This window comes from Colletotrichum tamarilloi, assembly GCF_030869305.1.
Source record: "Colletotrichum tamarilloi strain Tom-12 chromosome Unknown Scaffold_91.1, whole genome shotgun sequence".
Classification (NCBI taxonomy): domain Eukaryota; kingdom Fungi; phylum Ascomycota; class Sordariomycetes; order Glomerellales; family Glomerellaceae; genus Colletotrichum; species Colletotrichum tamarilloi.
In genome coordinates this window covers 23181-49749 of record NW_026849474.1, presented here as the reverse complement: position 1 = coordinate 49749, position 26569 = coordinate 23181, and the positions used below count along the sequence as shown (strand labels likewise).

Here is a 26569-nt window from a genome sequence, read left to right as displayed (position 1 = left end):
GCGAGTCAGCAGCTACCTGACAGACTCACTGTTGGCTTCATGAGGTAATGTTATACTCCTAGTTCAACTAGCAAGACAACCAATCGGGGTAGACTTCCTCTTGAAAGGTGACCTCGAATCCTGAAAGGGGAAACGGCCCCCCTGCGACATCAGACCCCATGGGGCTTAGAGCTTGGGGGTTGTTTAACTTGGCGAGGCAGGCAGCTAGACATTTGTCTTGGCACGTAAGCCGCCAATACTTCACATCGCAGCGGTCAAGACCTCAAAATTTGCCAACGTTAGGAGGCTTATTGAGAAAGAAATTACTACGGGGCATTTCCGATCAGGCAGCCATTATTTTTCTCATTGCAGAAGTTTGCTAATAGTCTGGGCTCGATCATGTTCAGGACGGCCAAGTATAAGTATGATTGTTCTGTGCTTGCATGCAATCCTCACGATCAGAAGTATCACCTCAATCAGCTTGCATCTCCTCATTAGTTAACTCGCCAATCCCAAGTTTTAAACGAAAATCATCCATCCAGTCAACATGGTCTCCCTCAAGAACGTCGTCCTCGCAACTTTCGCCGGCTCTGCACTAGCTTGCGTCGATTTCGTCGCAAGCATCAACAACTTCCAATATGCCACTATCACGCTCACAGACAATGGTCAAAAGGTTTGTAGCGTGAACGGATACGGCGACGTTAATGGCTGGCGTGAGTTATTTTCACCGCACTCTGACATGGCAACTATGCACCAATAGCTAATTGTAATCTCAAACTTAGGTCTGAACTGCCGCTCTGGATACTCAGCATACATGCGCTTCCGTGATGATGTTGTGGAGTACTCTGCGCCGCATGGCTCGTGGACATTTGCGACAAAGTGCGAGTACATGGCTGCACCTGGCGCTGGAGCTGCTGGTATCAATGTTTGCACTGCTAGAGTGTTTGGCTGTTAATTTGTCAGAAAACATTTGGGAGCGCCAAAAAGAATTAGATCAAGTGGATGGAAAAGCCTGAAGCTACCATGAATGCGCTAAGTGTTTATGACGAAACCAGTAGGATGATTAGTTGATGCCAAGCATCTTGAACTCTTTTTTGTTGTTAAACACCATTGACTTTCTACTGTTCCGTAGGACGCTGTGAATCAAAAAGTGCTAGCTGCCTATCGTGGGTCTCTATTCTTACCTCTAGCGGCATTCGGCCTCTGGGACATGGTCAGTCTTTTCTCGACCAGAGTCAGCCGTCTGAAATTTCACAACTTTCTCCATTCTCACTTAGCTCTTGGGCTCTGACATTTGAATCCATAAGAGCCTATGTTGTCATTCAACGTTACATTCTCATGAATTGGATCAATCGTGTCTGTTAATAAGAGTTAAGTCAGCTCGGGCACTAGCAAGAAACATGGAGTTGACGACTAAATCGGGGGTTTCGTCTCCGAGATGCGGAGTCTAGTGGGCCATACCAACTCGGGGGCATTGGATGATTCATGCGTCCAGGTTCAACTCGGGTTGTCCGTTTGTCGTGCTCAAGAGAAGAGCTTGGCAAAGGTGCTGACTTTTTCAGTTTTCAGTAAAGACACTTTGTCCACTTAACTTCGTTCCATGCAGAAATTGTAGACTCAACAACCAAACTCGAGACTCATTGGAATCTTGCGCAGTAACACCGCCTCGAAGCCCCTGCGACCCAGACTTTAGCATTTTGACCCCGCCATTTGAAGTCTTCAACCGCGATTACCCCGCAGAAACCATGGCAAGCACCACCGTCGCGGGGCAGAACTATGATGTCCGCATCGAAGTCATCTCCCAGCCCGAGGACTTTACTCAAGTCACCGAGGTCGTCCGAGACGCATTCGGTCACCAAGCTCGTGATGGTGTCTACCTGTCCATGAACCCCGGCTGGGATACGCCGGAAGGCGTGGTTCGCGGCGCCGGTCGCATGGCTAACCGCTTCAAAACCGTCAACCAGAACAACAAGGGCGACCCCAATGTCGTCTTCCTCAAGGCCACCCTTCCGGATCCCGAAAATGCCGGACAGCGCAGAATCGTAGGCATGGCAATCTGGGCACAGCAGTCCGCCATTGAAGGTCACGGCGATCAGCCACCGAAAGACTTGATCAAGGAGCTCGGGCTGGAGTCCATCTTCCCCGGCAACGAAGCCGAGCAGCGATACGCCGCAGCCTGTATGGGATCGCTGCACAAGCGACGTGAGGAGGTCATCGCAGAGAAGGCGACGGCGGCTGAGCCGGCAGTTTTCGTGCTGGACATGTGCGCCGTGGATCCCAAGTTCCAGGGTAAGGGCATCGCCAAGAAGCTGGTTCAGTGGGGTCTCGATGAGGCGAAGCGACGTGGCGGGCTTGAGCTACTCTTGGAGGCGTCAAGTATGGGTAGACACGTGTATTCCAAGCTGGGCTTCAAGCAAGAAGGTCCAGAGATCGAATATGACGTTGAAGAGCAATTCGCGCACCGAGACAGACCTTCGAATATTTTCATGAGGACTGGAGACGGCCAGTGACGTTCTGAAGGGGAAAAGGGACACAGCTTGGTATTCTAAACAATAGCTCGAACAAAAGATCTGTTCATCCTCGTAATGTCTCTCAAGCTTTGAAATAGAGGTCTTTCAGAAGGGGAAAGCATACGCCCACGTGCCACACGGCGAAGTTACAGCCGATTCTATGACCTTACACATGGATTATGTTCAATGGTATTATTATTGAAACTATAGACGCAAGCAACTATGAAACTATAATGGCCTAAACGGCGTTGGATGTAGTTTCTTGCTTGGTGTGATGTTCGGAGAAAGGTCTCTCATCGCTTGCCTTCTCAGTTGGGTTGCTGTTGTCGGTGTGGACCGATGCTCGTTGGAACGCGGACTCGTCTTTATCCTTGCGAGTGATGTAGCCTGGAGGCACCCACTTGGTGGAAGAGTAGGGCTTGACGCTTGGGTCGCTGTACATTCTGTCGACGTTCTCGAGGGACAGCATTTTCGTCTCGTAGAGGAAGAACCATACGAGGAAAGCGGCGGCTAAGTTGCAACCAGCAAAAACGAAACCGTATGCGAAAGAAATACCGTTGGTCGCGAATGGTGTCAGGAACGAGATGAGGAAGTTGCCCAACCAGTTACCGGCGGTAGCAAGAGATGCCTGCTTGGCTCTAGTTCGGAGAGGGAATGTCTCTCCAATGACGCACCACGCCATAGGTCCCCAGGTCTATAAGATAGATAGTCAGTAAGGAGAATCGTTAAAGTTGGCAGGGGGAAGCTTACGCTAGCAAAGGAAGCAATGAACATGCAGGCCGAGACGATCATCACGATGCCACTGGTTGCGCTGGTTTCGGGAGGAAGGGCAGTGCCGACAGAGGCGAAGATTGTGAGCCAGGCAAACTGCCACAGAGCACCAATAAACATGGGCCAGCGTCTACCGTATCTCTCAACAGCATAGAGACCATAGAAAGTGCACACGACGTTGACGGCACCAAGAATAAGCTGAACCATGATCGGATCGTCAATACCAGCCGACTCGAAAATTTGTGCTCCGTAATAGAAGAAGTAGTTGATACCGGTCCTATGGTGGATGTTAGACACTGTTCTTAGACATTGAAACTTCGGTGGACGGCAACATACCACTGCTGCAGGAAATGAATGCAGATACCCAGGATCGTTCTGTAGACGGTCTTCGGGATTCCAGAGGATCCAGTGAAGCACTCAAGCCAAGTACCGTAGCCCGTCTTGGACTCCTCCTCAATGACCTTGAACATTTCCTGGAGATCCTTCTCGACGGTCTCGTTGTGCGGATCGTCCTTAAGACCACGGAGGCGCGCCATGGACATGCGAGCGCCTTCCCAATCCTGACGACCTGCGAGCCATCGAGGAGATTCGGGAACGGCGAGGATTCCCAAGCCCAATGGCAGGGAGAAGCCAATACCAAGGCCGATAACGATGCGCCATGAAGCGTCGGACTCCTGGATGTTGCGAACGCCGAAGTTGATCAAGTTGGAAATGAGGATGCCGAAGGTGATGAGAAGCTGGTAGGATGCGACAACAGCACCACGAATCTCGCGGGGAGAGCACTCCGACTGGAACATGGGCACACCGATAGACAAGTTGCCGACTCCCAGACCAGCGATGAAGCGACCCATCATCATGTGAACCCACGAGTTCATGGCTGTGATCTGGATAATGTTTCCAACGATAAAGATACTGACACCAAAACTCAAGCTCCTTCGTCGGCCCCACCAGTCGGCTGTGTAGGCACCTGAGAGCGCACCGATGAGAGTACCGATACTCATGAGCGACACCATTAAGGACTGGGTAATGGGAACCCATTGCGGAATACCGTCGGCGTCTGGTGCACCGGTTGCGAAGCGTCTCTTGAAGTCCGTGAACAGAAGCATAGATGAAATTTGACCGGTGTCATAACCGAACAGGAAGCCTCCTATGCTGGTGATAACACCAAGCAAAAGCGACTCGATGCCGCAGTCGGCGCCATTAATGCGAATGGACCTTAACTTGGGGTTAGTGACTACCAGAGTGTACAGTGCAACGGCTCTTTCTTACTTCTTGCCCAACCCCATGTTTTCAGATGCTCTTGTACGGAATCGAGATCGAGCTTGGGTGGAATCTGGAGCAGTGTGTGAGGGAGCAGAAGCTCTTCGCTCAAGAACTCATGCAGATGTCCTAATAGTCCAGTGAAGGAGTAGCGGAGATAGGATGAAAGGTCGGCTCAAGCCCAGTTGTGTGGGAAAGCCAGAGAGCGTGGGAAGTGATGCTCATGTCTCTCATGTATGCACCGTGATGGCTTTATACTGCAGCCACATCCTGCCACTTCGCAGATGTGGACGAGCCTGAGTCGGCTGACCGACTATAGTGATTGGCAACGATGCTATGACGTTGCCCCAGAGGCCGACTCGGTCCTATCCTTTCTCCATACTGGGGCGCAGACCGGCAAGGTTGATGAAGGCTCGATGGAAGGTGTGGGATGACCTTGGGAAGTCCTTGTTGTATCCGTACATGGACACAATCCACTTTCATCCCACGCCTTCATCTGGGGGAGACAGGAAAGGCGCCACCCACGCGACTGACTGTCGGAAGCCCCATGCATCGACAATCCGGGGTTGGAAGGGCGCCGCGCATTCCACCAAGGCAGGACTTGGTGTCTGCGAGTCGTGCGAGCTAGAGAGCTGGCAGTGCCAGCGAGTTGAAAAGCTCAGATCAAACAATAGACAAGCTGGGCAGGGCGAAAAGCACCTGTTCATGGGGCTCACTCCGTCGACAATGGTTGGGAGACTTGAGGGTGAGGCTTCAGATCGGCTGCTTGGCCCCCGTCATTGCCGACAGCGAGGCAGGGGTACGCGGACATTGGCATACGGAATCGATTTGTGAAGCCAAGACACCGGCTTATGCTGCCAAGATGAGTCCACGATGGGAGGCCAAGCTCTCAAAGCGCGACCGAGTCTCCCTAGAAACTCTGCAAGACTGCTGATTCTTCCACCTAAACGAATGTCAAAGCCTGCAATAGGCGAAGGCGGAACCGGCAACGTGGGGCCGGGTTTGCACAACGCGACGTCTTGGAATTGAACACCAGGAATAAAAAGTAATGACGATCCCCAGACCCTCACGTGCGAGTCAGACAGCGGCGCGACCGACCTGTTTCTGCTTGTTCAGAAGTCCATTGTGCTGTAAGATGCAGCCGGGTCACTGGATTACTCCGAGACAGAATGTGACGTGCCTAGACTGTGAGCGCAACGCGTCTTGTTCAACTTAACTATGGACTTCCAAGACTGCTGGCTGGGCGAATGTTGGCAGTTGGCAAAGTTGTGCTTTTTCAGTCTGGGCAGACTAACAAGTCAATGCCATCCCTGCGATGCCCCCGTAATTCAGCGCGCTGGACGCCTCTGGCATTACCTAAAGTGTTGCTTGTTGCTCCATCTTGAAAAGTTTACCATCGACAGTCAAACAACTGAAAGCATTTCGCTACAGGTTTCTTTGACCCTCATATGAATACTGAGATCGACTTGATGAGAGGAAAGCATAGCTGGCAACTTTGATCTGACAGTTTGCGTCTCGTCCGCTGGACAGCTCCTGTTGGCCTTCTACAATCACACAGGTTCTAGCTTCATGGTCTGATAGCTTCACAGTACAGTTCAAAACTTCCAGTATGTATGCTTCTCCGCCCATAATGCTGGAGCCCCCATGGGACATCCGTTATGTAGCAATACTTCCGACAGCCTCCCATCGGGGCAGCCGGGGAACTTGACCGCCATGCGCGGAGCGTCGGGGCCCCAAATTGCATGCCCCATTCTCCGCAGTTTCGGGGTGGAATGTGGAGTGTAACGGTCCGATTGCGAGTGGGAACCGCCCAAGACTCTCGCTGTATTCAACGGACCGACTCGAACGTCTTTGATGGGGAAAGGAGAAATGATAAATGGAGAGCGATGTCTTGGCTTTCTTGGATTTCACACGTCTGCTACCATCTATTTCGAGTTTTCTCCATCCTTTTGCTCAATCGCTGGGACTGATACCCCAACCATCCCCCAGAATCATGTCCAATTCTCCATGTTTTGCACCATCTGATGACCGTCACAAACTTTTCGGTGCTTGCCTCGATGCCTCCTGTTCATCCCGCACTTCAGTCTCACCGGAGAGCCTCCGAGATCCTCCGCAAGCCTGAGTTTGGGGAGAAAGGGGTAAAAGAGGGTCGTGGTACCACCGAGTCGGTGAGCTTGAGCGTGGCCTCTTCTAGAACAAGTCTCTCACAGGCTGCGGCAGCTGACCGACCATTCTCTCCACTGAATACGGACGCGAGGGTCGGGACGATTCGGAAAAGTGACCACTTTGCAGAACGGAAAACCACCATTGCGTTCCACTTGAGTCTCCTGTGAAAAATTATGCTGATCAAGCGGTAGACAAATGATATTTCATTCTCTTCCGGGCGGCTAGGGCTTGGCTACGATTGTAGGCTGCATATGGCCAACTCGAGGAGGAAACTCTTTTGGGGTTGCTATCTTCCCACAAGGCTAGGGAACCACCTTTTCCCCAGCCGAGAGCATTGAGACCACACTCTCATGTTTGAGCCTCAACCCACGTGAACCACGTTTCCTTCCCTGAAGCCTGGAGAGTGTTCCTGCCAGTAGCCCTTCTGGTTGGTGTAGAGTCGCTTCCCTGTCGCCTCATCCACAAAGTCGCAGTTGAAGTGTGTATGACCGAACGCCCAGACCTTGATATTAGGGCTTTTCCAACAATCTTCGTTTTGCAAGTCTGTTTGAAAGTCAGATTTAATGTCGCTTTGAGCATGACAAGGTTCAACAGCGCGGATATCTTCGGTCGGACTGTAGTGCGTGAAGATGACAATCTTGCGCTCAGAGTCGACGGATATGGCGTTGACTCTGCTGTTCAACCAGGCTAGGTCTTGCTTGTGCAGTTGGCAATGCTCTTCGACAGTCCAGTCATCGATTTCGCGGAAGTCGTTTAGGCTGTTGCTGACTGGCGTCTCTTCGATGATGGGACATTGGAGAATGGTCTGCATCCCAGTACCGTTATGTGGCTGTCGGGAATTCGGTATTCTCGCTGATACATGGAGACGAACTCGCCAACTGCGCTTTCAGGATTCTACTTCCGTTCACTTCGATTCGCTTTTCCGAATTTGCCCAACGTCTCCCACGCGTTATCCCAGCTAGAGCCATATGGCTCATGGTCGCCAAGAACATAGAAGACAACGCGAAATTGGTCCAGCAGTACGTGTCTCATCCTCACTTATTCCTATCAAGTTTGCATCCATCGATATCATATGGTATGCAGGCATTGAGCCGTAAATACCCTCAATTAGAAATCAGAATTGACCGACACCAGAAACTAGAATACCTCTAGTAGGAACTAGCCATGGCGCTCAGCCGGCCACCATCCATGACCATGATCGAACCATTCGAATAGCTGCCGGAACGACTGGCAAGGTAGAGTATTGCTCCGGTCATCTCCTCATCCCCCCCAAACCTCCTCGCAGGAATGAATTTCGTATCATCAGGAGACTCGGTCTCTGGCTTGCGGTCACCGATAAGCCCAGAAGCAATTTCTGAGGGGAATACTGGAGTTTATTAGTTTTGCAAAATTGAGATGCAGAATCAGAACGGTAGTACTCACACCCAGGGGCGATCCCGTTCACACGAATCCCATGTCTAGCCAATTGGCTGCTGGCCTGCTTAGTGAGCTGCATTATAGCAGTCTTACTAGCCAAGTACGGGGGCGTCGAGGAGAAGTGCCGACTGAAAGCTGAAATACTGCTCGTGAAGATGACTTGGCTCTGGATGGCGATCACGTTGCTGCCTTCCTGGTCTGGCTTGCCGAAACCACCCTTGAGAGCATTCCTGTTACCGGCATCAAGGAGTTCAAGGAAGGCTGACATGGTAAAAAAGGCAGCCGTGATGTTCACATGCAAAACCTCCGTCATTTCCGTCATGGAAAAGTCATCGAAGAGAATCTTCTTCAAATCGGAAACGGAATGCGCTGGGTTAAAGCGAACAGAAGGCCCAAGAACACCTGAATTGGCGATAACGAGGTTGACATAGCCGACTTCCTTGGTGATACGGTCGACAATGGATTGGAGGTCTTCCTTTGAGGTGACATCGCACTTGTGGGGGATCAGGTTGGGATGTTCTTTGGCTGCGTCTTCAAGCACCTCAAGACGGCGCCCAAGGATGTAGACCTTGGCGGCACCTTGAGAGACTAGGGCCCTCGCCATTGTAAGGCCGATACCTAGGTGCTGTCTTAGCACTGGGTTCATCTACGTCTTGCCGGAGGATGCATACCTGTCCCGCCGCCTGTAATCACGGCGACGATGCCGTCGACCCTGAAAATCGCGTTCGAATTCATCGTTGCTTCTTCTTCTACTGCAGTCCTTGCAAGATTGTGAAAGAGCGGTCGATTTCGTTGATGCAGGTCGGGGATTGATCCCCGCGATGTTGTCGGACTTCTCCATCATATATACTCCAGCCCCCGCGCCAATGTCCGGACAACAGAGGTGGCGCCCATAAGGTGTAAGCACCTCCTGCAGCCACATCCGTGCCTTGTACTAGGTTACGACTTGAACTTCGAGGACAAAGAACCAACGGACCGCGTCTGAATAGACATCCTTAGCCAATTGTATTCTTCGGTGATGTAGCCCACTTTATTTCGTTAAGTCGCTCAAAGTAAGAGCTCTGATTGTTGTCTGAATTGAGCGACTTGTAAGCGACGGCTTCAATATCGGCAACAGCTGGCAGAAAGAATTATGGTGATTATTGGTGGTCAGCTGGGTTTACAAATCGAACACGTTTACAAATCGGAATGCTTTACAAATTCAATCAGTTTACAAATCAAATCTGGCTGGAGCAAGGCGGCGCTCCTCCTGCGATAAACCGACACTCGGCGGTGCTCCACCTCAACCTTTGATCGTGATTCTTATCTCATGACGACGGATCACCTGGATTTGCAGTCTCACTGAGCTCACCACATCACTCTACCCTACGTGATCAGACTGACTGCATGTCTTCCCTTTGAGCTTCGTCATGTCGTCGGCATCCAGCAGCCCTTACAGTACTAAACGCGGTGCAAAGTACTAAGCCTACAAAGCCTACAAGAATACGTAACGAAACGGACTGTTATTATAGATATACCATAATTAAGGTGATAAAACTTCAGGCTTTTTCAACGCCGCTCGACGTGGTAGAAGTGGGCATCAAGCCATGCTAGCCGCAGCAATGAGGCTTTATATCTCGCAGGTACATGCCGAAATGGGTGTTGAGTTAGGATCAAGGTGATTGATGTTGTGTTTGAAAACATATACTATTGATTCTGCGCCTCTGTATATGTTTTTAACTCTATAATTCTGACAGGGGTCGTCCATACAACACATCGTGTAGGTCTAGTAGATGCTCCAGTCACCATTCATCTTCAGGTCAGGGGTGTGAATTCCCCGCTTCTCTTTCTCAATCTCCTCTTGCATGGTCCAGTTGGGTTCCCATTTGAACCCCTTGGGAAGGTTTGTATGCTCAAAGGGAGTGCCATTCTCGAGATGACTGCGGCCTTCGGCAAACTTTTCGGTGGCGTACTTCGCAGGGTCGTGAGTCCATATCCATTTGCCAAGTCCCATCGGGCCCCCTTTTGCGGCAGACTTCATGACCTCTTCAAATCCACCCTTCCGGTGCATCTCTCGTCGATTGGCGAATCCAAGACGCTGGAGGGTAGAGGCGCGTCGAATGCTATTGGTTTCAGGCACAGTCAGTTTGGCTCGAGGGATCAGAGGCCATATGCATATAGATTTAGACGTACCGCAATAGTTCGTGAACCTTAGTTCCAATGTTGGCGTCCCTCTTTCCGGCAAGCCGCAAGCATTCAGCCAGAGATTGAGCATCCTCCAGCGCTGTAGATGCGCCAGATATCGAAGATGGAATAAAGGCGTGCGCGCTATCACCAAGCTGAAGAATCCGACCCTCGGGCGATGTCCACTTAGGTTGAGGATCGCGCCAGCAGAGCTGCCATTTGACGATGCTGTTCTCGGGGATGTTTCGAATGCCTTCCAAAATCAAAGGGTCCCATCCTTCGGTGACTGGCAGTTTACTAACAAACTCATCGCCAGTGATGGTCTCGGCCCATGACTCCGATGCAGTCCCATCGTCCTAGAACGATAGTGGTTAGTCGTTTCCATCTGTCAGGAGAGCAAAACTAGTTGCGAGTGTGGTCCAGGAAAAGCGGCATACCGGCATCGTGATTGCGATGACAATAGAGTCATTAGCAGTGATGAAGATGCAATGGAAGTCGCCACTATAAAACCAAAGTCAACATACTGATGAGTTCATCAAGTGTCGGTAAGAACTCACCCGGAATGAGTGCGAAGATCAGGCCTCGTCGTCTTGATCAGTTTCTCATAGAGGTTCTTGTTTTTCACCGGGTCAAGGCGGTAGAAGATGCGGCAAATGACGAATCCTGTGGGAACGGCTCTGATTGCTTCTCCCATGACCACTTTGTGCGACTTGGTGCCTAGACCATCGGCAGCAACCACAATGTCAGCCGTGAGTCGCTGGCCATCAGCTGTGACAGCAGTGCCTGTTCCTTCGGCAGCATTCTCAATGTAGTCAACGACATTCACGCCAAACTTGACCGGGATGCCTAGACGCTTGCATTGGTCGTAGAACATGATTGACATGCCCGGTCGGCTAACCATAGTCCTGATTCTCAGGGGCCAAGCAACGTGGGGCTGGACATCGTCTCTGTTGTACTCAAACTCTTGAGGTTGACAGACTTCTTGACCATCAAGTCTTCGGTATGAACAGAACGCATCCCACGATTGGCGGTGATACTCCTCGAGCATGCTCGGGTAGTCCTTGAAAGTTGCGAGAGCAGATGGTCCAATGAAAATCACGTCGCCTGTGTCCGAGTGTCAATTAGTCCATTTATTTCTGATTATTCGTTATTTCTACTTCATGTATCAAAAACATGGCTCACCAATTGTAGAGTTTTTGTTGTTCTTCTCCACAACTTCGACATCGTGTCCTTTTTTCCAGCACTCGAGAGCGGTCAGTAGGCCGGCAGGCCCACCACCAACGATGAGAACCTTGAGTCCTGTAGATGGCCATCGGAGCACGCCATCTAAGAGAGTGCTTTCGTGCGTTGGTTTGGGGACACCGCCGTGTGCAGAATCGCCGTTGGTTTGTTGGGCTATGAGGGTCATGGCTGGCGCTTTTCCCACGATTGGCCTGTTGGAATTAAGGGTTTGATGAAGCTATCGTTGAATCAAAAGAATTGTGTTGGTATGATCAAGACCTCTAAGACCAAGGTCTTCAGCTTATATATTTCTCCAAGCCAGCGATTACTCGATCTTAGTCTTGACTAGAATATCCCGGCGGTTCAGTGATGGCTTACACGGTCAGAAGACGGAGCGCGTCGAGTGGGGCTTGATATTGGCGGCATTACGATTCTGGCCTGCACGGCCGACGGCTCGGGACGTTAGTCGCTCCCGATTCTCGGTAAATGCTGTATCTGTATGGAATAGGCCGCCCAGGGTTTCCCGAAGCCGTTGTGGAGCGCGTCGGGAGCAGACCATCAGCAACCAAATCCTTTCTCTGTAGGATAGTCTGGTCCAAACGATCAATGATGATTGGGCGAGCTGAATCGCATAAGCCATTGCAGCAAGTCTCGAATCCGGGGTTGCCAGTCTTGCAACTGTCAACCCGACGGTTTAGCTGAACTCAAAAAGCGGGACTTTGAGATGATGGGTCGGGGTAGCCCCGCTGGTCTACAACTTCGGACGGGTCCTGCTGAAAGCTTGTCTTCAAACTGACACATTCGTGTGATTATCCTAGCTGATTATTGCCAACGAGCTGCTTCGAAATACTCCATGCCCCCCAGTTGCTCGTGCTGTTCCCTCTCTGTCATGCTCAAAATCCGTCTCGGGCTTCATTGCATGGTGCACACCTAACGAATTAACTTGCTTGCGCTATCCAGTCGCCTTTCAAGCCTGATCGTCCGAATTCTGGGTGAACGAGTATGGGTGTACGAGTATGCATGAACTATAGAAGGGACCCCCTCCCGAACCTCCTGCAACGACACCTAATCTCAGCCTCATAAGCCACATCCAAATAAGCCGCGACGTATCATCCGTATGTGTCAAAGTTTTGGAAAGTACCATGAAGCAAACAGGCTGCTGCAGCTGGTAATTGTCGGAAATGTCCCTGTGATGTGATTCAACGACATGGCTTCCATGCACGAGCCACCATGCCAGGCATCAGACATCACAACCAACTGCATGATGTTATCGTACGAGCTCCATTCTCTCTGGGAGACTCGCTGTGTTACGTGCGTTGCTTCCTTTTTCGCGAACGTTTCCTCGCCGAAAAGAGTATCTTCGCCGTGGTCCCGCATAATTGAATCCGGCCAAGCAGAGGGGCAGTGAGAAGCGTACAATTCCCTGTACTTTACGGAGTAGATGGCATTAAATCACTTACACTAGCTAGGAAATGCATGCCTTCAAGTGGCCTCCAACCCCCTGGCCTAAAGATCCCAAATACAAGGAATTGGGAATCTGGAATAACGAACATTTCTGCAACGGCTTCGAGGCTTTTACCATGGCCCCTCTCACTAAGGTAGGGCACATCATTGGACCTAGGAGGAGGTTCACCTGTTTCTCATTGACGTGCGAAAACATTTGAGAGATCGGCATATTCATGCCTACTTGCCAATGTAAGTCGTTCTTGTCTCTCAGGCGTTGCTGCTATCGCGCCTCGAAGCTAACAACGTGGCCTAGCTACTCTGCGTTTGGAGGAGGGCCTGAGGAAGACAAAGTGGAACCAATCTGAGGTTACCAGTCCTAATGACGCCTTTGATTATGGTGATAGTACTAAAGGGGATTTGAGTTTGTCTCAATCTTGGAAACAGTAACCCTAAGAAGATGCACCCGTTCGGATACTTCGCTTTTTGAAGGCGACCCTGCCAGATTGAAATTGGCCGTGCTTGTCATCTTGAGAACCTTTAAATCCCGACGACTATGTGAGACCACCCAGCTGTTGCAGCTTACGGTACGTTGAAACTTAACCCACATACTACCTTACCATGAACGTCAAATCACAGTGCTATCTTTCAGTCTGCTCTCGTCGTGAAGAGTTATCTTCGTAATTATGAAAAGTGATGGAATTACCGACGCACTCACAAACAATTGTGCACTGCATAATTATAAATATACACTATACCCTGCATCATGGCACCATACAAGCTCCACGTCGTACTCTACCTAACCAATTCGTCCAGATTCGTGCGTTGGTTCCATGTTTACGAACCTTGCATACGCCGTGAATAGTATCTTCGCCGCCAACATGCATACTTGTCTCCAGCCAAGGAGAGGGGTAAATAGAAATTAATCAAGCCTCTTGTGCACACGTGCTAATCGTATCACTGTTGTGACCTCCTCATCCTTAAATCGAAAAAAAATTCTCAAGGAAACATTGCCATTTCGTTCAGGGTGAAAGACCTGATCTCAACCTTCGACGCCTTTGTTCTTGTTCCGTTTCCGACTATGTACAGCAACACCATAAGCGCAGCCCCTGCGGCCGCGAACCTGGCCACCGTCGAAGGCTCGGGACACATCGTTCCCCAAGATGTACAGTGAAAGACACAGGACCTCATTTCTTCTCAATCGTTGACACGAATTAGGCCCCCGATGACAACGCGTCTGAGCTTAGGGAGGTGAGTTCGAGTCTTGGTGACTGTATCCTAGACGACATGGTCAAGCTAATGATCAATAACAGAGCATCGCTTCATCAAGCACGAGTATCGCCTCCTCCATTCTTGATTATCGAATCGAAAATGGTCGAACGTACCACAAGTACAAAGACGGCCGTGAGTATTGACCCAATGGAACATCGGCAATAAGAGCAAACCTGACGTCGATGACGCAGAATATCATATTCCCAATGACGCATCGGAATCTGACAGACTGGGTGAGTCCCTCTGTTCAACTGGTCTCAACTAAGCTGATAAGCAAGCCAGATTTGCAACACAACCTTTTCCTGCTGACCTTGGATAACAAGCTGGGTCTCGCACCTCCGAACGCCCCCGACTCAAAGGTGAAGAGGGTCCTTGATGTCGGCACTGGCACTGGAATCTGGGCAGTTGACTTTGGGGAGGAACACCCTGAAGCTGAAGTAAGTACTGATAGATGCTTTTCATGGTGTAAAGCTAATGGCAGAGACAGGTCCTCGGCATTGATCTCTCTCCGTCTATGCCACAGTTGTAAGTACCTGGTATAAAAGTCAAGTTCAACTAGCAGCCATACTTGGGACTGCATTAGCACCTGGTTTCAAGACACTGACACCTTCAAGCATCCCTCCTAATGTCAAGTTCGAGATTGATGACCTAGAAGAGCCTTGGGTCTACTCGAAGCCGTTCGATTATATCCACACAAGGGCGATGAACTCCTCAATCACTGATTGGAAAGTCTACATCAAAAAGTGCTTTGAGTAAGAAGCCCTCGTCGAATACCCAAACTAAAGTGAAATATGCCTGTTGACTCATGCTTTTGCAGCAACCTCAAATCGGGAGGTTTTCTAGAGCTGCAGGAGTACGACGTGTTCGTCAAGTCCGACGATGGTACCTTGAAGCCGGAACATGCTGTCTCCAGATGTGTCGACCTGATTTATGATGCATCCATCAAGTTTGGAAGGCCCTACCAGCACATCGAACCGCTTGCAGAGATGATGAGAGAGGTCGGATTCGTTGATGTTACAATCCAGAGCGACAAATGGCCCTCGAACGCATGGGCTAGGGACCCTAAGTATAAGGAATTGGGCATATGGAATCACGAGAATATGTCTTCTGGTGTTGAGGGCTTCACCATGGCCGCTTTTACTCGCATACACAACTGGACGAAGGAAGAAGTGCAGGCCTTCCTGGTTGATGTCCGGAAGGACCTGAAAGACAGGTCTATTCATGGGTACTGGACAGTGTTAGTAATAAGTTGGTCCTGAGATTGGTATTAGCTGACATCTCATGACAGTTACAATATTTACGGAAGAAAGCCAGAGGCATAAAGAAAGGTAGACAACATTGAGGGAGCAGATGCTCTGCCGAATGAGAGTGATGTCATTTCAACAAGGGATATCTTGCGTACATGTACCTTAGCTGAGTAAGTATGGAAGTGCTTGCTAATGAAAAGAATAGTGAAACGAATTTATTCCATTTCGTATCCTGTACAGTCGAAGATTTCGATCATTGTCCCCTACTCGGGTCGTTCTCATTCGTCATTGAGTGATGCTGCATTTTTACCTGACCACAACGCTCTGGTTTTCCAGGTGTTCACACATGGACGAGCCGTGGGCGGGAGAGAAGCTTGTCCTACGTTGTGGTATCAAGGTGCTTCCTTGGCAGAGAGAGACGGGTCCTGAGGACATCCAGAAGCCGCCTTAGTTTGGCAAAAACGGTAATCGTGAAGCTTAATTGTCTCCTTCCGGAGAAAGGCCAGGAATTGTAGAATAAATCGCTTTCACGCTCCCACCCAAAGACGAGCTTTTACCTGGCTGGATGCAATCTCCTAGAGGATGCACCCACAATTCTGTTTTAACCTGCTTGAGAAAAACAACACCACGCTTTCTCGACATACACACCAAGTCGTGTCATCAGGCCTGAGCGCAACTGAAGTACACATCAGAACAGAATCATCACTTACACCAGCCATCAAAATGTACATTCCGGAGGCACGTGTTGAATACTTCTTCGCCATCCACGACTTCAGCATCTCCGACTCCATACTCCAGGCCATGGAAGGCATGCACGGCGACCCTTGGGACATGTCCCTCCCTCAAGCGCTCTTCTTGATATTTCTCAGCTTCGTCTTCTTCGGAAGCATAGCGCTCGGAACCAACATTCTCGTGGCCTACCTTGATGCCCGGTACAATCCACCGCAATACTACTACGGAGACAACCTACGAACGGTGCCCAACCTGCGCAGCTTTAGGGATCAATCGGAGCCGCTCCCTCGATATGAGCGCGAGGACTCTACTGGGAGACCACTTCTTGCTTTCGAAGGGAACACCCCGCCTCCCGCCTACGGTACCGTCATCAATATTTCCGCGCCATATGAGGACAATGAAGGCGACGAGGACTATTCGGCAGAATCTTCGCCGGTTGCACCAGACAGCAGCTATATTTCTTACATGGTGTAAGGCATACTACATCTCCTTGCTACTTACTACATGGGCCGACCAAGCGATGCAGCTAGAGCGTATTCGCTAGCAACACACGCCGCCCAGCTGCCAACCATCTGTCTTAGATTGGTTCGAATGTTGAACATCGCTTTCCTACTTTGAGTCGAGACATACTTGGGAGCTCCTAGGTCAAGGACGACAAAACGGAATACGGGGATAGGTATAGGGAGAAAGGCATGCTGGGATGATATTATAAGAAACGGCAGAAAGGTTACAACGACCAGAAGAGATCCGGCCTCGAGGTCTTGAGGATTTCGTAATTCGGCGTTCGGGCGTCTTGGCTTCCTGGTATCGGGGCGTCTTATCCTCTAGCATTCGTTTGATACGGGAAGGGGCTTTTGGGTCGTGGGCAAGCATGCCGAAGTGAGATTCCGGCTCCAGATAGCTCGCATGGCGACAACAATACATAAGTTAGCCCGCATCCACTTCATACTGCCTGACCACCCATTGCCGCCCATCGTGTCACCCACTAATGTTTTTTCGCGAATGTTGCCGTGTCATGTCAGCCAAGTACAATCTCGACATGAGTGCCTTAACTTCGTATTAGCTTCAGTCTTTCTAGACCACAAGAGGGGTTGTCTGGCCACAACCAAGTCAAAGCGACGAAGCCGTCGCTCGCAAACATCCAGGAATGACCATCAGCCAAAAACAAATCAACCTTGACACGACGTATCAAGAATTGGCAAAACGGAAGGGCTCAATCGGGATTCGAACCCGAGACCTCGCCCAATTTCACGCTGTGCGCAAGGATTGGTAAACCCGAAGGGCGAATCATACCACTAGACCATTGAGCCAGGGGACCCCTGCGGGATCCAATGAGTGGTTTTGGCTGGCGACTTGGCCCCAGATCACGTATTATATATTGTTAAAGTCTTGCAATGCGACAAGTTGATCGTCCATGTCCAAAGATGCCAGCGCAAATCAGTGTAAACCCTGAACATATAGACAACCAGTATAGTGAGTCATAAATCAACTGCCAATGGAACGCAATACTACAACAAAAAAGCTACTTTACACGTCGGCACTGGGATTCATATCTCACGGGGTATCTTCACTGCAGACCAGCCAACCTTCTGAAGCCAACATTCTCCACGACCCTCAATCCGCCGTTAAGCGTAATAATCCCCTTCCCGCCCACAGTAAGTCCGTCATCCATCTTGCCCATCGCCATTTCGCTCATGAATTTGCCCAAAACTTCTGTCGGGCTGACAAAAGACGGCATAGTTGTTCGAATCACGGGGCCGAGGAACATATTCATGGCGTTGTACAGCGCGCCGGCGTTGGGCGCATAGGTCTCGACGGCCTTGTGGCCGGCCTTGTCTACGAAGGCAGGGCGGACAGATTCGGCGCGCAGACGCGGGTTCGCGGCGCGCATCTCGGAGAGGAGGGTCTCGGTCTCGCCCTTGACTCGGGCGAAGATGGCGCTGAAGCGGCCCGGCGTCTGCGTCGCGCCCTCGCCTGAGACGTAGATGAAGCGGAAGGGTTCGTTGTTCGGCGGTAGGTTGGCGAAAGCCTTTGCTGCTTCCAAAGTGTAGTCCTTTGTGATTTTGACATAATCCCTGGGGTCGTGTAAGCACTTCTCGTAGGGGTGGTTGGAGGGGTTGTGCTTACTCTTTGCTGACCTTGTTCTGGCTGATGCCCAGTGCCCACACAGCGCCGTTTGCGCCCTTGAGCTTGTCGAGTACGTCTGCGTCGTACTTTTCAAAGTCCTTGTGGATGATGACATTGATTCGAGGATCTTTTGAGGCTTCGGCCATGGGGATTGGGCTTCTGCTGAGGATTGAGATCTTTGTGATGTCCTTCATCTTGATCATGGCATCGAGAACGCCTGAGCCTACAAGGCCAGTGGCTCCAGTGAGGATGAGATGCATCGTGTTAATAGTGTCGGTTGAGTCGTGCTTTAGAGATGACAACAACGTCACTGTGGAAATTTTCACTTCTGCTAGAGTGCCCTGGATATCAAAAGTGAATAAGATGAGAGAGCAATAATCTACATCTCAGTCAGGTCAGCAGCGATCCGGCCGTCTTTTCAATCTCAGCCGTCTAAGACGGAGCGGGCGGTGCGGCCGCGTCGTGCGGACATTGAATCCACCCTGGCGCCTTAGCAGACGAATTACAGAGTCATCTGCCGGCGGAAGGCGTCCCGGAGTTAGCGCTATCGCCATCTCACGGCGCCTGAAATACGTGCGCGGCTGCTTCTGGAACCTGCACCAAGGCAGTAAGACCTCAAAAGGATCAAGTCCGAAGCTTAGACGTCCATGAAGGGACTTCTGTTCGTCTGACGGGATATTGTTGCCCCGCATAGTTGCTAATTCCATCCAGTCATAGTCACAAATCCCTTGACCGGTGTGAGGCATTCATCCAATTCTGACCTACGCTGGCCAGCTACGTCTCAAAACTCACGTCTAATTTCGCCTTGGTACCTAGCTCTAAGAGGAGGGCCATCAGCAAGCAGCCACTGCGCCGCTAAAGCCCCAGGTTGCTACATGCTGTCGCAATCGCACTGAACTGCAGCTAAAGTAAGTAAGCACGTAAGGTACTTCAGAGCATTAGAGTAGAATGCAGCAAGATTCAGCTGTTATTCCCGCCAAACGCCGAAATTACAGAATCTCCGCAGCGGAAAATATCACTCACAGCCATGCTGAGACGGTTGTTCATCCATCTTTTGCAGTGGACTTCGGTGTTCTTCCGTCCGGTTGGGCTTTTCTCTTTTTACTCTTGAATCCTACACGTTGAGTTGTTCAAAGTCGAACACTTGTCATCAGAACTTGGCAAGTGTTCATAGTCTAGCATCTTCTCGCCTAATAGCACATGATGAAACCCTCTATTAATTCTTCTTTCGTGTATTCGCTTCTCTTATAGCTCTTCAATTCTACCCCGTTGCGCCCTCGGAGCGCACTTGCCATCTCCCTTTTTGCCGATTCTTCTCTGCCTTAGCTTCATCGGCAATAAGTCCCCAAGCACTAACTACCTTTCATAAGGTTGCCAACGAAGAGGAGTAGTTTCTCGTAAAGAGATTTCGTCTCTGGCTTGGTCTAGTCTGATCAAGCACGCGGTCTAGGACTGAGCTGAGAGAATTGATCTCCGCCACTCATTTTGTCGCAGGAAGACGCAATGTTACAGAGTTGTGGACTGACTTTCGAACGAATACCATGACAGATGATTGTATGCTAGTTCCAAAGGCAGTATCTCCAATAGATTGAGTGCTGCATCATGAGAACATCTCAGGCATAGCGTTGAAGTTCATAATGGAACTGAACCCGAACCCATTATTGTCCTGGAATCAAGTTAGAAGGCGGAATCAAACCAGTTTGGGGCTTGGAGGAAGAATGTTTACCAAAGATGTGCCCCAATCCCAATCCCCGAGCATGTCGACGCCGGCATCAAAGTCCATATCCAAATCGTGGACATCGGGCATGCTGACCCCTTCCTCAGTTACATCGCCTCCAGCCAACTCCTTGAGCAAATCATGGCACTCCTTAACACGCTCCCTACACGCCTCTTCGAAGAAGTTCTCAATCTTTTCATCACTGACACCCTGCTCCAAGCCATGAATATGAGCAATGAGAAGTACACTCAGCGCGTGGCCCTTGATGTTCGTCTCTCCCGACCGAATCCGATTTCGCGACCAGTCGTACACAGCGTCAAGAATACCGCGCAGCTGATCTTCAGAGCCGCTGTAGAATATGGAGTGCCCATTCCTCACTTCCTCCTCCTTGATGTTGATGAGCTCCAACCCCAGTGTCATGACGCCTTGGAAGGGAACAGATCGGTAAAACCCGGCACCATTAATAGTCAATCGATGGAAATCCACCTCCGACGGGGTCGCAGGCTTCATCGTGGCGCCAGTGCCAGACTTGTCAGGTGCCAGAAAGGCAACCTCACACAGTCGCAACGCTGTGTCGACGACCATCTTACGAGAGAAGTAGTAAACGGGGTTCCGCAGCGCCAGCGGGGCAATCGGGTGGTGCAGGGCAAAGAAGAGCCGGTACGTCAGGGTCTGAACGTACCGCAGCTGAAAGGAGGTGACAGACGGGTACGCCTTAAGCTGCTGCATCATCTTTTGGAGCGATCTGCTCAGTTCGTTGCTATGTCGGAGGGTCTCTTCGTAGACTGTATCTGAGCGGAACTCGTTGACGCGCTTTGCCACAGCGAGGCGAGCTGCGAATGTTCCGAATAATGCTAGGGGAACCGTCATCTGTGTATGTGTACCCGGATCCCTGGGCACAGGGAAGGCGGACTCGCCATCTTCGACGAGTTGCTCGTCATCTAGGTTTGCCGGTAATTCAGTGTCGAAGTCGTCTAATGAAATAAGAGGCGGGCCTCCAGAGTCGACGCTCGTCTGCAGCGTCATCTCTAAGATCGTGACCCAAAGCCTCCGACGAATTTCAGCGCGGTATGGAGACATTTTGATGATTGATTTGGGATCGCGATGCAGTCCCATGTACATAGCCGTTCGGAGAAGAGCACCAGCGCCGATCCAGGTGAGATCACAGCCGATATTGGCCGTGTGACGAAGATGGTGCATCAAGCATCGGATCTGCAGCCCTGGGATAGTCATCTTGGATTTTTCGCAGGGGGCAATGAGCCAGAACATGGCTTCCCAGAACCACTGAATGGCCAGATTTCTGAGGGTAAAGCGTTCGTCATGCATTGTGGCGCCGATGCCCATGCACAGCTGTATGGTGATGATGAAGGAGTCGCTCGCGTCGGAGGGGTTCAGCCAGTACTTTTCGTAGTCTGCTTTGAAGGTCGGGACGTGGACGATGCGGTGGATGCACTCAAAGGTGCGCAGGTAGTTTCCGATGAGAACATCTGCTAAGTCTCGCGAGGGCATGCTCTTGCCAGTTGAGATTGTGCTGAATGAGGGTGTCCGGCGGGCTTTGATGATGCGGCCTAGCTTTTTGCATCTTTCTAGGTCAACATAGAGTTGAGATGATCGACGGTTTTCAAACTTCCTTGCAAAGTTGACGAGACGGTACAACTGTAGTAAGTGTAAGTATCTAGCACGCTAATGCAATGTGACAAGGAGTGTGTCTAGTACCACAACTGGATGATAGTAGAACAATAAAGGACAGATGAGCCATTAGAGGCATTGAGTCGACCCCTGGGAAAGTACAGGGGAACAATGAACAAAGGCTGATATCATAAGGCTTGAAATGAAAAGATGAGTACTAACCATATCAGCTGCATTCATCCAATGACTCTGCCCAAAGTAACGAGTCTTGCTGACGCAGCCACGACTATACCTCAACCCTTCTCGGAGACCAGGCGTAGGTTGAGGTATATCTTCCTCCCTAGCACCGTACTTCACAGTGAGATCCGACAACTGCTGCTCAAGTTGCTTCACCCGATCAACCAGAGAATTCACCGTCGACGAGGAGCCGGGGCAACTTCCAGGAGTCGATGCCGTCTCCGCTCTCACGCTCACGGAAGCCGAGGGACGCGAAGGGTTTAGCGGCCGCCAGATCCCAAAGTCGGAGAGTCCGCCATGTTCACCGGGGTCAGTGGGGTTGAATAGAGGGTTTCCGTCGAGTGTTCTTGGGTCATGCGTGGTGGGAGATGCCTCTGACAGGGGCCGAGAAGTAGGGATGATCGGTTCCGGGAACCCGAGACCCGATTCGCTGGCCTTGGTCGAGCCGTGGACGGGGTCTTTGAAGTTTTCTAGCCGTGTCCGAGTGGGTAGAGTGGTATCTGCACCAACGGCGGGAGAAGAAGTCACCGGTGGCCTCGCCCGCAGGGATGAGGGCGCGGGAAGGACAAGGTCCGGCAGGCGGAGAGCCGTGTGGAGAGAACCCTCGTTAACTTCAGCCCCATGTTTGGGACTGTTTCTAGTCGTTGGCTTTGCTTGCGAGGTGTATGTGCAGACGGCGTGTTTGGATCGGATGCAGGTGCTGCAGGGGAGATTCCTATCGCAGCGGACTTTCCGACGGCGGCATTGTTCGCATGCCAGAGCAGGCCGACGCCGCTTCTTCGGCGCCGAGGACTGATCTGGGCTTCTCAAAGTGTCCATATTGGGCAATACTGTAGGTCTCTGGTTGGGGAATTGAGAATCGGGGGATCAATACGATTGCAGGACGCGGGCTGGGCGAGCGTGATGGGATGCTCGGCTTTTTGAACTGAGTCCGAATTCTACCTTTGTAGACTGGGCCCCGTTTACCGAAAGCTGTTGCCTGGACCGATAATCGACCGATCAAGGGTACTATTGGTATATATTCCAAGAGATCTTATCAGATGATCAGATAAATGGGAGTTGTGAAGGGGAGGAGGACGATGAATTCGAGGGCGAAGGGAGTAAGACGGAGCTTATCCCCGACATGTTGTCGGGATTCTTGCGCTTGGGGATCGTTTCGCCCGCCATACACCGAGGTTTCCAATGATCTGATTGGCTCAGAGCACTGGCACAGAATTCACCGAGCTGCTTTTCAATTTGCCGACTTACACGATACCCCGAGAAGGATTCAAAGAAATCACCGAAATTGACACCTGACACATCCACGCGGTTCCTGAGAACCGGCGGCTGTAGCACGGCTCATATATATTTTTCACGAGATGATTAAAGCTGTGCCCGACGGAATCAATGTGGCATGGTAACGTAGTCGATATGACTAGATTTTCCAGTTGTGCGGGTCAAGCTGTTTTTTCTTTTGTTTTGTCTTTACATCTACCATTGAATTCAGAAGTTTCGTTGTTTCAGAAAACTTGATTGAGAATGTTTGTTGAATCGACACAACTCACACTGCCTTTTATTTATGCTTGATGTTGCCGCAATGGACAAAGACCTGTTAACTTCGACTTTTCCAAAACCATCAGGATAGAATCATAGATGTCACGGCAGGGAGAAAGAATCAGCGCTTTCTTCAATGCGCTGGACGTCTTTGTTGGCGTAGAAGCATATGACCATAATGCTTCGAAGCAGGTGTAGACGACTGATGAGTATCATACCACAAATATTCAAAATGGCGACGCTCAGCTGGAACAGAGGTAACGATTCAAGGTACCCTTTTAGAAATTCATCAGGCCCCCCCAAGAAGCATACCCGGAAGAGCGGAGTATTAGCTCCATTATCAGTCCTAGTACTGTATTCATCTTCTTTTGCGAAATATCTGCGACATCTCCCAAGCAACTTTAGGATTGCATCTGAGAGTCACTCTGGCATAGGCCGTGGCTGGCGCAGTCTTGATCAAATGCTCAGACACATGGAAGAATGACGTTCAAGAGACTAGCAGCAATATGAGGAAGTGACCTTTCTCAACTTCTATCTCGCTGGTATCAGCTGGGTCATTGACTTCGAACTTATGAGGCCGATACCGGCACTAATATTGACGATTCCTTTCATTGACTGGGCTAACAAAAAAGCTCCCAAGCGATGGCAATATCGCGAAAGCAATATATTGACATGTGACTGGGCCTGAAGGTAAGGTAGGCCGTCCATCTCTGATCACAGGTCAATGGCAACTCCGGTGTCGATGCGTTCATCCGATCTTGAACCAGTTCGAGTTAGCGCGCCAAAAGCCACGTTCCTGGCTAGTTGGCTGGTTTTAACCAACACATACAGATCACAACAAAAGGCGAGAATAGCGGAGAGGGTTTCGGCTTTTCAACGGTAACTGCTTGGATTTCTAGGTAAAATGGGAATAGGAGACCAAATGTACAAGACAGAAACCTCTTCCGCACCCGAGATGCAGCATTAGTTCAGGAGATCATTGTACACGGGAAGTAGGTTGTGGTAGGGGGGGGTTCGTTCCTCGTTCGCCGCCGAGCAGATGGTGTATGCTTTCGGCCCATCTTTCACTGCCCTCCGCTTCCTCCCTTTGGCAAAAAAGCCACAGGTCATATCCATCGGCCTGGATTGTCTATAATTCTCTCACGCCGGATACGCCTCTTCGAAACTTTCACATCATGCCTCTTTTTTGCCTCCGCACGCGCAACGCAACGTCAACAACAACGACAGCAGATTTTGCTTACAAAAGGAGCTCGAGGGGGTTCTCGAGGACCTTCTTGAGCTCCTTGAGGAACTCGGCACCAACGGCACCGTCAACAACCTTGTGGTCGAAGCTGCCGGTGATGGTGATCTGGTCATCAAACTCGACGCCGGTGGTGCCGTCCTCGGACAGAGCGGGGACAGCGACCTTCTTGGTGGTGCCGATGGCGAGGATGGTGGACTGAGGGGGGTTGATGATGGCAGTGAAGCTGTCGACGGCGTCGTTCATGCCCATGTTGGAGATGGAGATGGAGCCGCCCTGGTACTGCTCAGGCTTGAGCTTGCCGTCGCGGGCGAGCTTGGCGAGCTTCTTGACCTCGGAGGAGATACCCTCGAGACCGCGGGCCTCGACACCGGTGACGATGGGAGTGATGAGGCCAGTGGGGGTGGAAACGGCGACGGAAACGTCGACAGTGTTGTGCTGGCGGATGACATCGCCGAGCCAGCTGGAGTTGGCCTGGGGAACCTTCTTGGAGGCGACACCGATGGCCTTGATGAGGAAGTCGTTGACCGACAGCTTGTACTTGCCGTCAGAGGAGGCGTTGAGGGCCTGGCGAAGCTTGAGGAGCTTGCTGACGGAGATGCTGGAGGAGACGAAGAAGTGGGGGTTGGTCTGGGTAGACTCGACGAGGCGGGAGGCAATGGTCTTGCGCATGCCGCTGATTGGGACGTCCTCGTAGGAAGCGCCGGGAGCAGCGACAACCGGGGAAGAGACAGCCTTCTTGACATCCTCCTCGGTAATCTTACCGCCCTTGCCGGATCCCTTGACGTCGCGGATGTTGATGCCCTTCTCCTTGGCGAGGCGGACAGCGGTGAAGGAGGCGTTGGGCTCACGCTCAATAGCGTTCTCGAGCTTGCCGGCGGGCTTGTTGAAGTCGTCGGAGGAGTTCTCGGGCTCGGGGGTAGGGGCAGGCTTGGACTCGGACTCCTTCTTGGGCTGCTCCTTGGGGGCGGGCTTGGACTCACCACCGGCGTCGGCGGCGGAGAAGCCCTCGAAAGCGCTGACATCGGTGCCCTCCTCGACGAGGACGGCGATGGGCTGTGAGGGGAGTGTCAGTTTGCGCGTACATCATGAGGGTGTTGATGATGTTGATGAGCATAAATGGCGAAATGCGCCCGACCGGACTCGACGAGGGGAATTTGGAACTGGGTATCGGGGTGGACGTACGTTACCGACGGGGATGTCCTTCTCACCGGACTCCTTCAGAAGCTTGGCGATAACACCCTCCTCCTGGAACTCAAAGTCCATCTGGGCCTTGTCGGTCTCGATCTCGACCAGAACATCACCAGGGGCGATGCTGTCACCAGCCTTCTTCTGCCAAGATCCGATATTTCCCGCCGTCATGGTGGGCGACAAAGCGGGCATCTTGATGATGGTGTGCGGGGGGTAGGAGGCGTAACATCTCAGGATCTGGGAAGAGAGGTTGGTGCGGAGGAGGGTGTTCTGACGAACAGTCCGTCTCAGGACTGAAGAGATCATGGTGAATAAATAGCTCTCGCGGGCGGCGCGAAAGCAGGGAGAAATTTGGCGATGGTTGGACGGCGGACCGGGCTCGGGGGGGAGGCGACGATTCAAGATGATGATCCTTTTTCAGAGGAAGAAAGGACCGTCGACGTCGAACAATTGAAGCCTACGGGGCAATTGAATGACGGGATTGCGCGAGACGAAGAGAAGGGGGGGGAAGAGGGAGAGGAAGAAAGGCGACGCGGGATTATTCTGGGACGGCGAGGTTGATGCTCGAGATTGTCGGACGGGAATCTTTCCTTGGGGCTGGAGTTTTTTGCGTTGAGCTCCGTCGCTGGATGGAGCTTGGGGCGCTAGGCCGAATCGGGAGCTAGCGCGTCCCTACAAAATACGCCGCAGGGAGGGACGGCCGTTAGGCGCACGT

At 51.3% G+C, this 26569-nt stretch overlaps 13 protein-coding genes across 13 annotated transcripts; 5 read left to right on the top strand and 8 right to left on the bottom strand.

Annotated features, from left to right (window-relative positions):
* Positions 1-526: 526 nt before the first annotated feature.
* On the top strand, positions 527-934 carry CTAM01_13229 (uncharacterized protein; the record flags this gene model as incomplete). The annotated part of the gene is made up of 2 exons (XM_060529233.1): positions 527-692; positions 762-934. The coding sequence occupies 2 exons, from the start codon at positions 527-529 to the stop codon at positions 932-934; spliced, it is 339 nt and encodes a 112-aa protein (XP_060376174.1).
* Positions 935-1724: 790 nt separating this feature from the next.
* Positions 1725-2489, top strand: CTAM01_13228 (acetyltransferase; the record flags this gene model as incomplete). The annotated part of the gene is made up of 1 exon (XM_060529232.1): positions 1725-2489. One exon carries the CDS (start codon positions 1725-1727, stop codon positions 2487-2489), a length of 765 nt encoding a protein of 254 aa, XP_060376173.1.
* A 238-nt stretch (positions 2490-2727) lies between these two features.
* CTAM01_13227 (uncharacterized protein) lies at positions 2728-4546 on the bottom strand (the record flags this gene model as incomplete). Its single annotated transcript, XM_060529231.1, has 4 exons — positions 2728-3183; positions 3240-3537; positions 3597-4475; positions 4530-4546. 4 exons carry the CDS (start codon positions 4544-4546, stop codon positions 2728-2730), a joined length of 1650 nt encoding a protein of 549 aa, XP_060376172.1.
* Positions 4547-7047: 2501 nt separating this feature from the next.
* On the bottom strand, positions 7048-7497 carry CTAM01_13226 (calcineurin-like phosphoesterase; the record flags this gene model as incomplete). The annotated part of the gene is made up of 1 exon (XM_060529230.1): positions 7048-7497. One exon carries the CDS (start codon positions 7495-7497, stop codon positions 7048-7050), a length of 450 nt encoding a protein of 149 aa, XP_060376171.1.
* Positions 7498-7834: 337 nt separating this feature from the next.
* On the bottom strand, positions 7835-8837 carry CTAM01_13225 (short-chain dehydrogenase; the record flags this gene model as incomplete). The annotated part of the gene is made up of 3 exons (XM_060529229.1): positions 7835-8052; positions 8109-8720; positions 8774-8837. The coding sequence occupies 3 exons, from the start codon at positions 8835-8837 to the stop codon at positions 7835-7837; spliced, it is 894 nt and encodes a 297-aa protein (XP_060376170.1).
* Positions 8838-9867: 1030 nt separating this feature from the next.
* CTAM01_13224 (uncharacterized protein) lies at positions 9868-11673 on the bottom strand (the record flags this gene model as incomplete). Its single annotated transcript, XM_060529228.1, has 5 exons — positions 9868-10204; positions 10275-10621; positions 10703-10766; positions 10823-11369; positions 11448-11673. 5 exons carry the CDS (start codon positions 11671-11673, stop codon positions 9868-9870), a joined length of 1521 nt encoding a protein of 506 aa, XP_060376169.1.
* A 1043-nt stretch (positions 11674-12716) lies between these two features.
* On the top strand, positions 12717-13150 carry CTAM01_13223 (methyltransferase domain-containing protein; the record flags this gene model as incomplete). Its single annotated transcript, XM_060529227.1, has 2 exons — positions 12717-12758; positions 12956-13150. The coding sequence occupies 2 exons, from the start codon at positions 12717-12719 to the stop codon at positions 13148-13150; spliced, it is 237 nt and encodes a 78-aa protein (XP_060376168.1).
* Positions 13151-14010: 860 nt separating this feature from the next.
* CTAM01_13222 (uncharacterized protein) lies at positions 14011-15523 on the top strand (the record flags this gene model as incomplete). The annotated part of the gene is made up of 9 exons (XM_060529226.1): positions 14011-14094; positions 14148-14180; positions 14243-14333; positions 14393-14434; positions 14484-14638; positions 14689-14726; positions 14816-14953; positions 15019-15438; positions 15490-15523. 9 exons carry the CDS (start codon positions 14011-14013, stop codon positions 15521-15523), a joined length of 1035 nt encoding a protein of 344 aa, XP_060376167.1.
* A 648-nt stretch (positions 15524-16171) lies between these two features.
* On the top strand, positions 16172-16654 carry CTAM01_13221 (uncharacterized protein; the record flags this gene model as incomplete). Its single annotated transcript, XM_060529225.1, has 1 exon — positions 16172-16654. One exon carries the CDS (start codon positions 16172-16174, stop codon positions 16652-16654), a length of 483 nt encoding a protein of 160 aa, XP_060376166.1.
* A 171-nt stretch (positions 16655-16825) lies between these two features.
* On the bottom strand, positions 16826-17011 carry CTAM01_13220 (uncharacterized protein; the record flags this gene model as incomplete). Its single annotated transcript, XM_060529224.1, has 1 exon — positions 16826-17011. One exon carries the CDS (start codon positions 17009-17011, stop codon positions 16826-16828), a length of 186 nt encoding a protein of 61 aa, XP_060376165.1.
* Positions 17012-17747: 736 nt separating this feature from the next.
* Positions 17748-18567, bottom strand: CTAM01_13219 (nucleoside-diphosphate-sugar epimerase; the record flags this gene model as incomplete). The annotated part of the gene is made up of 2 exons (XM_060529223.1): positions 17748-18255; positions 18308-18567. 2 exons carry the CDS (start codon positions 18565-18567, stop codon positions 17748-17750), a joined length of 768 nt encoding a protein of 255 aa, XP_060376164.1.
* Positions 18568-19907: 1340 nt separating this feature from the next.
* Positions 19908-22709, bottom strand: CTAM01_13218 (fungal specific transcription factor domain-containing protein; the record flags this gene model as incomplete). Its single annotated transcript, XM_060529222.1, has 3 exons — positions 19908-19973; positions 20034-21680; positions 21876-22709. The coding sequence occupies 3 exons, from the start codon at positions 22707-22709 to the stop codon at positions 19908-19910; spliced, it is 2547 nt and encodes an 848-aa protein (XP_060376163.1).
* Positions 22710-24660: 1951 nt separating this feature from the next.
* Positions 24661-26160, bottom strand: CTAM01_13217 (dihydrolipoyllysine-residue acetyltransferase component- pyruvate dehydrogenase complex; the record flags this gene model as incomplete). Its single annotated transcript, XM_060529221.1, has 2 exons — positions 24661-25719; positions 25849-26160. 2 exons carry the CDS (start codon positions 26158-26160, stop codon positions 24661-24663), a joined length of 1371 nt encoding a protein of 456 aa, XP_060376162.1.
* Positions 26161-26569: the final 409 nt, after the last annotated feature.